General features: G+C 42.0%; 1 protein-coding gene across 1 annotated transcript; it reads right to left on the bottom strand.

Annotated features, from left to right (window-relative positions):
* Nucleotides 1–1,037: 1,037 nt before the first annotated feature.
* On the bottom strand, nt 1,038–7,484 carry LOC119884867 (protein Smaug homolog 1-like). The gene is made up of 2 exons (XM_038695158.1): nt 6,821–7,484; nt 1,038–2,368 (listed from the first exon to the last, which is right to left on the bottom strand). The coding sequence occupies exons 1-2, from the start codon at nt 7,467–7,469 to the stop codon at nt 2,076–2,078; spliced, it is 942 nt and encodes a 313-aa protein (XP_038551086.1). The 5' UTR covers nt 7,470–7,484; the 3' UTR covers nt 1,038–2,075.
* Between the last annotated feature and the right edge of the window lie 407 nt (nt 7,485–7,891).

The following is a 7,891-nucleotide window of genomic DNA, read 5'->3' as shown; positions in this document are numbered from 1 at the left end:
TTTTAGGGATAATCTTTGTTTATGTTAGCACCTCTTAAAATAAGGGGGGAAAGAATATCATTGATATATCGGCATATCGGATTTTAAAATCCTCAAATATCAAAATTGGCATAGGACTTATAAATCCCATATCGGTCGGGCTCTAATAAAGATAGCAATTATAAAGACAAAGAATATGGGGGAAAGAATGGATTAGCACAAGCAGGTAGCAGGGATTGTCTTTGGGGGCGGCTGTGGCTCAGGAGGTAGAGCGGGTTGCCCGTTAATCTTGCCAAGTGTCCTTGGGCAAGATACTGAACCCCAAATTGTCCCTGGCGGCTCTTCCGCCAGTGTGAATGTGTGTGAATGGTGAATGCAGATGTAGTGTAAAAGCACTTTGAGTGGTCAAAAAGACTAGACAGGCGCTATAGAAACACGGAGCATTTACATTTTCTACAGAGAGAAAAAGTAGCTGCCTGCTCTCATTGGCTGGATGTCGAGTCAGCCGACCCCTCCAGATATCAGCATGCTAGATATCTGGCTGGCGTCTGGGACGTGTCAGGGAGCCGTTTAATGCATTGTGAGTAGTTCACATAATGACTGGCGACCGCCGATCGATCGCTGATTACGCCTGATCACAGCCTGACGGTCGCAGAGCTCCCCGACCGGCAAATCAGGCTTAAAATCGTATAGTGTGAACTCGGCTTTAGTTTTTTTTTGCTTACAAGTACAACTGCAATATCAACAAGCAGTCCTCCTCTGTGCAACTCAAAAAGAACAAACAAACACTATGAATTTGTTTCTCCTTCGTTTGCTGTGTTTACATATGTTTATGGAAGGTTTTCTTTGTTAATTTAATATGCTTATTTTTTGACACTCTTGCAGAAGCTCTAAGCAAACAGAGACTTGTAATAAGGGCTGAACGTCTTCTCCGTCCCAGAACATGTGGAGTGTCATTACAGAAGCAGACCTCGACTGCCCTGCCAACGACTGCAGCTGAGTGTTCGATCATAATTAGACAGTGCTTGATTTAGCTGAATAAATATTTTGTTATAGAGTTTAAAACCAAATCTGTGATGAACCAAACCAAATTTTTGGCCATGGAATTGCACACACCTGACACCAAGCGCAGCTTCTTTTCTGGTAGTAACAGACAACTGAAAAATGTTCCTATAAACTGAAATTGACAAATGATAGCTTGTTCTTTTAGGGCTGTTGATGAGGAATGTCAGCTTTCTTGTTTAACTGGATGACGACATGAAAGATCTTGGTAAGAGAAAAAAAAAAGACAGACTACATGAGAGGGTTTACTCCAGTGCTGAGTGTGGTAGCCTCAGAGTAAGGTCACTTGGGTCAGCAGTTCAGGCCGCTTTGTCCCCTGATAAACTGCTCTGACTGGACCAACAACTTGTCAAAGCCTCTAGCTGAGTGCCTGTAAGTCACACGCAGTCATACAGGCAGTCATATAGGTTTCTGCACTGAGCTAGTCACATCTCTCTCCCTGTTAACACTTAGGTCTAAATAGGAAAGCCTACACCCAGGACAGGTTAGCTAAGTCTTCATTCCTCCTGAATCCTCTCAGAACATCATCAACACTGTACAACGATGAACAGCATGACACTCCCTTCAATGGTATAAACACAGTGTTTGATACAAACGTTTAAAAATACTGACACAAAAAAAGTGAATACTTTACTCCTGTAACCTGATCCATTCTTCTCTAGACATGCACTGTCTGCTGCCATCTTAGGGCAGAACAGTTAGCAGGTAAAATAACATTGCATATAATGCATTTTATTACTGCTGTGTAGGTAGTATTTTCAAAAATGTCTTGCACAAAAATGTTATCATTGTTAAATTAATTGTAATAACTTGGTATGATTACCATAATATAAGACAATTAAGTAGACGACTTGTAGCCTCTACTTTATGACTGTTTTGTAGTAAAAAGTAGTGCTTTTCCGTGTGTGTGTGTGTGTGTGTGTGTGTGTGTGTGCGTGTCAGTAAGTGGGTTCATAGAACCGCAATATCTGAATGTAAACATGTTTTCTCAATACGATCTTAGGAATACACGGTAAAGACACTGGTCTTTCATACTAACCCCTCATGCCACTGCCCTCCTCATGGAAGGAACTGCGATGCAGACCTGAACCTCCTCCTAAACCAGCCTCCTCCAGATGCTCACTGCCTCCACTACCCGAGGAGGCAATGCTGCTCTGGGGTGAGAGAGGTGCGTGGTCTGGAGCTGGGCCTCTAGCGGTTCGTAGGTCTTCCTGGGACAGCCAGACATGGCCAAGAGGCTGGTTGCTGGGGCCGCTCATGGGAGGCGTGAGGGACACGGAGCGCTTCAGGGGACTGTGCTGCTGGCTGCCACCTCCACTCGTCAGGACTGCAAGACAACAGCAACTAGTCAGGTAGGTGCAGGCTGTTAGAGCTGGCTAAGACTGGAGAGATCATACTGGAAACACTGCTGCTCACTCACTCGTGTCAACAAGTCGTGTTGCTGTTACAACAACACTAATGCAAAAACTGAGGATAGCCTGAAACAATATACCAAATAGAACTCATCTTTCCTATACACCACAGAGTGTGTCTGTGTTAATTCAAATATTAGATTAACATTTATAACTCTAATGCCTGACCGGCTGCTAGCAATGATAAACTTTGCCTGACCCTCACTTCAGATAAAGTACATCTGGTGAACCATAACAAACATTCAGTCAAACATTTTGACTGATAAATATGCTCAATTCAGAGTCAAAGTGTTTTCATCCACTGTATATTTACGTTCCTCGGTGCATTCAGACTTATCTGATTTCGTATCCAGCATGAAAGAAATGCACAGAGGTGGCCCTGGATGTTTCTGCTGGACTAATTTTATCAGATTAATATGATACAAAAAAAATTTGTTTTGTTTTAACATTACATCCACACTCATCTTCAGTCAACCTTTATTTACTTTGAATTACTCCTCCTCCCAACTATGTCTGTCAAAAGTGTCTGTATTTTGTAGAGCAGTACAAGCACACATTCTGCACTTTGCATATAGTAACTGCACAATTTCTCATCTCCGACTGACATTTGATCTCCACAGCTATATTTATAAAACTAGTTTAGATGTGAAATTATAACTCAGAATGTGTTTGTGCGCTAACTAGAGACAGCTGGAGGCAGGAGGATGCATCTGCCAGGCAGGAAAATCACAAAACTCTCCTGATATCTCAGTTGTCTGCGACATCCAGACTTTAAAAAACTACATCTCTCCAATAGACACCCTTTTGATATTCTTAGATCTATGATTACTGCAAATTAATCTCAGAACTCATCAGCTGTTGTCTGATGACTATCTTAATGCAAATGCATTTTTAAAAAGCTAATCACTGGTTTCCAAGATGGACAAAAAGCTAAATTGACTGTTTACGTACATGCAATCAAAGCCCGCTCAAAACATGATTGGTTGACATTACTCAGACTACAAATGAACTACAAACAGAAACCAGAATGCTTCCGATACCAATTATTGTCCCTGCCTACAGATTCTGGATTCATATGCAGACATCTGTTTATAGCAATTAACTGCAAAATGTCTGCTCAACAGTCAGTCAATTTATCGAGTTTAGCTTCAGCAACTAAGCAGAAAAGCAAGCAAAATGATTTTTACTTCAGGAGGTCATTTACGTACGTTAACGCTCCCTTTAATTTCATTTCGTGTAGACCTAAATTCTCACCTCCACTTGCTTGTTGGTTTGGAGACTCAACCTTGACGCTATGCGCCAATAAACACCTCCCAAACGAGGCAGAAATATCACTGATGTCTTAAAAAAAAAAGGAAGAATCTGTTCCTATAGCAATGACATAAACCCACCGCCAAGAAATCTGTCTTCTCTTCTTAATTTCTCCATCTTCTTCTCTCACCTAATTTCTCTGTTAATTATTGAAATCTGTGCTCCTCAGGATGTATTCATGATGGAGACCTACTGGGTCAAACCAAGATAACTTTTACTACTGAAATCCCAATATTTTAAACCCAATAAAAGCAGCTCTAACAACACAGATCCTTCCTGCTGAAGGAGGCAAATGGAAAGAAAAGGTGGCAAGCCAAAGAGCTTTTTTTTGTTGCCACTCTGACGGGGTAAGCTGCCACCAATACTGCGGTCTCTCTCCTCCTCCTCCTATATGCGGTCCTCTTACTGTTGGCGCTATGTATAGGACTTCATGGGCGGCGTTTAAAATAGGTGCCCAGCTAACATTACATGTTCCAGTCCCTAAATATTAGCCATTTTCCCTAAATACAGTCTACCACAAAGGCTGCCTTACAAGGGAAAAGATGGGTGGTATGTGCTGCTGTGGCTTGGAGTTAGGCTGGTCAACAGGATGTGGTATCAGTAGCAAACAGGTTGATGTGTTTGGACAATTATACTCCTCATCATGACCAGATGAACACAGTGTAGGGAGGAGGTGGTGACTAATGGAAGTAATGTGTATTAGGAATTAAGTCAATTTTGGATATTTAGTGATCAAAATGATTAGTGTATTTATGGCTTAATGGCCCAAAAAGAAATGCTAAGATTTGATTCAAAAAGTATTGACGAAACATATTTTATCATCCAACTCCATCTCTGCATACCACTAAATATCAACACATGAATTCCAGGTTTCTGGTCGTGTATTCACTACTATTCTTCTTACTTTCATTAGTTCACCAGCAGTCCACCAATCCTGTGCTGGTGGCTTGGGTAACTTATTTATCAGTTGTGAGGTCTTTTGCGTGGAACTGAAGCTGCTAGCAGTCAAAAATACAAGTCGATCTTTCTTGGAGCAGCGAGCAGAGCTTTAAATGTGTCTTTATTTATAAACCCTCAGCTGTTTCTTTCATCTCCCAGAAAAAAACAAAACACAGAGCCCTTGCATTCTTGTCTGGAAATATCCTGCTCTGACCATAGTTATGTTCAATTTCAACAGCCCTGCCCTCTCTGTGTGTTGTCTTCACACAGCCTCTGTAGTTGCTGTATGGGTTGTTCAGAGTGCAGTTGTTCTGACCAGTGTGTATTTACTGTGTTAAGTCTATTTAGTGTGTTCAAGGTGTATTTAGCATGTTTAAGTTTGAACTTTGTGTCTAAAAAAAGTGTCTTTAATGGAATCATAATGAAAGCAGCATTTAAACGGCTGCGGCTGCGGCTCAGGAGATTGGCCGTTAATCGGAAGGTCGGCGGTTCAATCCCTGGCTCCCCCTGGCTGCATGTCGAAGTGTCCTTGGGCAAGATAATACCCCGAATTGCCCCTGACGGCTGTTCCGTCAGTGTATGAATGTGTGTGAATGTTAGTTTCTGTTTGAGCACTTAGGCTCAGTGTATGAATGTGTGTGAATGATGAATGCAGATGTAGTGTAAATACGGAGCATTTAAATTACCTTTGTTCTGCTGCCAAATACAGATGTTTTGTGAGCTTAGTGTTATTATTATTGTGTTATTATTATAATCCAATCAAGCACAGCTGATACCAAAATAAATTCCTATGATTTAAACTACAACAGAGAAAAACCCCAAAATGTCCTTTCTGTCTTGTTTGCCACATGATAGATAGAGTTTAGAGACCCTAGTGTGATATTGCCTGGGTGCGGGCAATCAGGTGGCCACCCCAGACAGAGATGCTATCATCAGGTCTGCCCAGAGTAGGTGGCTATAATCACTAAGCTGTTCTCATATGGTATAGTGGTTTTGACCACCTTGACTTTAGAAGTACAAGCCAGGATGAGATGAAATGCAGCCCAACTCATATTTGGAAAAAATAAGGTAATCAGTGTATATAAAGTAAAGTAAAAGAATTGCGAAAGTTTTTACACTCTTGAATTTCAGGTTGACAGCGGCAGGTGTGTGTAGCAAAAATCAACAGCCCCATTTTACAGAAAAAATGTTTTCATGTTAAAAGTAATGTAGAAGAGTAGGGCAATCAGAGGAAATAAACTTGCCATTCAATTTTATGCGTCTTGTATGTAATAAATAAAGTGGATCCTCCAATAAAATCTAAACTTCTATTGCCCTCCAGTATTATATATCGATATCTATTATTTATTGATATGTAAGTATTGTAAATCGAAGACAAAATAATAAAATGTTGTTGTTTTTTTTAATTTTATTTTAGTTAATAATTTGGCTGGTTTAATTCCAAACACATAATTTCAAATATTTCTGATTTTCAATCCTATCTTCACATTCATAACTTAATGAGGGTATGATATAAAAAAACTTGATTGATTTAAAGGGCATGATACATCATACATGTCAGTCAGATGATCTAATGTTTGAACATTTAAACAAAATATTATCGAAATGGCAATATGGCCAAGTATCCAGATCACAAGAGCTGCAATTTTTTGATAAAAAGTAAAATGCGTCACAACATACCATATCAAATGAAGCATTGTGGTGATACAGAGATGCCCCGACCTACAAATCTAGTTCTCCGGGCAGGGAACATGCTTTTTTGGTACCAGGCCCAGCAAAAATCATATCATGATTGTTTTTAAAGTACAAATGAATTGCCAAATTTACCATTCGCTCTAAAATCTGGACTCATCACAATGGCATACTGTTCAGCCTTAGTTTGCAGCAAACTGGTGAAAACCCTCCATGGACAACTTCAATGATCCAATCAAGGGTGTAGTCGATCTATCATTTTGCTTTACATTATTGTACGTATTACATTATCAAATGGTACACTGTGTGGGAACTACCAGAGGACACTATGAACACTGACTTTATCGATGTGCAGACCACTGTTAAAGCACCACATGATGAGAAATTTGCTGAACACAGAATAAGGCAGAGGAGACTTCACTTACTAGTGTTACCACCTCCAGTAGTTCCAACCGTGTTAATGGTTGCCGGCACAGAGGATGATGGGTAGAGAAGGAGGTGCCCATTCTCACAGCCCTGCTGCTGCTGATGCCAGCCTCCGCCCAGCCCTGAATCTCTGGAGCTCTGCCACCCATTGAGTCGGTCGTCCGAGCCGTAGCGCTGGTGGTGATGCAAGGAGTAGAGATTGCCTGATGAAGAGGTATTAGTGGAGGAAGAGGATCCTGAAGAGGTGAGGGTGGATGGAGGCGTGGACTGGTGGTGGTGATGGTGGTGGTGGTGCGGCCCAGCAGGAGGAGGCCTTTCCAGTGAATCTCCCCGGGCAGCAGCCCTCTCTTCCAGGTGGTTTAGCCAGAGTGCCAGGGCGGCCCGGTCTTCCAGGGAGGTGGCGGGGTGGATGAGGGCGTAGGACAGGAGCTGGCGAGACTCCTCCAGGTGATGGCCATGCTCGATGGTGTGGGCCAGGATGCGTGGCAGTAAGCGCATGTACTCACCCTTGGCTTCCACGTTTCCAGGTTTGAGCAGAGGGAGGTGGGTGAGGACAAGCGAGATGACACGCTCCTTAGACTCAACTTGCCACTGGCTGATCACCCCTGTAGAAGGACACAAAGCACAATAAGCTTTGCAAAGAAACATAACCCACCCCTTTATTTCAACAATGCCCAAACTCTCGCAGTGTATGACTTTATGAGTTTCCAGCCAGTGTGTGACCCTGACTGGGCCACAGTGATGAACAGAACAATGCATAACAAAGATTTCAGCAAATTAAAGAATGCTGCTGCACGATATACAAGGTGGTAGCAAAGGAGAATGCAATTGATAGATGGACGGGTAGATTAGAGAACACATGTACGGTTAAAAAAAAGTTAAAGACACCTACATAATGTCCTCTGCACTGTCATCCTTCTATATTGCTCTAAACATCCAGCTTTGTTGGCTGCTGATGGTGGCTGTACAGCTCTATACATAACCTGCAGGTCATGGAGTTCTATTGTTGTCCGAGTCAGTAGGCCGTTAGGAGCCCATTCCTATCATCTTGGACCAGGGCTATAGATACC

This window comes from Micropterus salmoides, unplaced genomic scaffold (assembly GCF_014851395.1).
Source record: "Micropterus salmoides isolate LMB-PRFRI ecotype aquatic unplaced genomic scaffold, ASM1485139v1 Ms_hic_scaffold_3738, whole genome shotgun sequence".
Classification (NCBI taxonomy): domain Eukaryota; kingdom Metazoa; phylum Chordata; class Actinopteri; order Centrarchiformes; family Centrarchidae; genus Micropterus; species Micropterus salmoides.
This window is presented reverse-complemented; position numbering and strand designations above follow the sequence as displayed.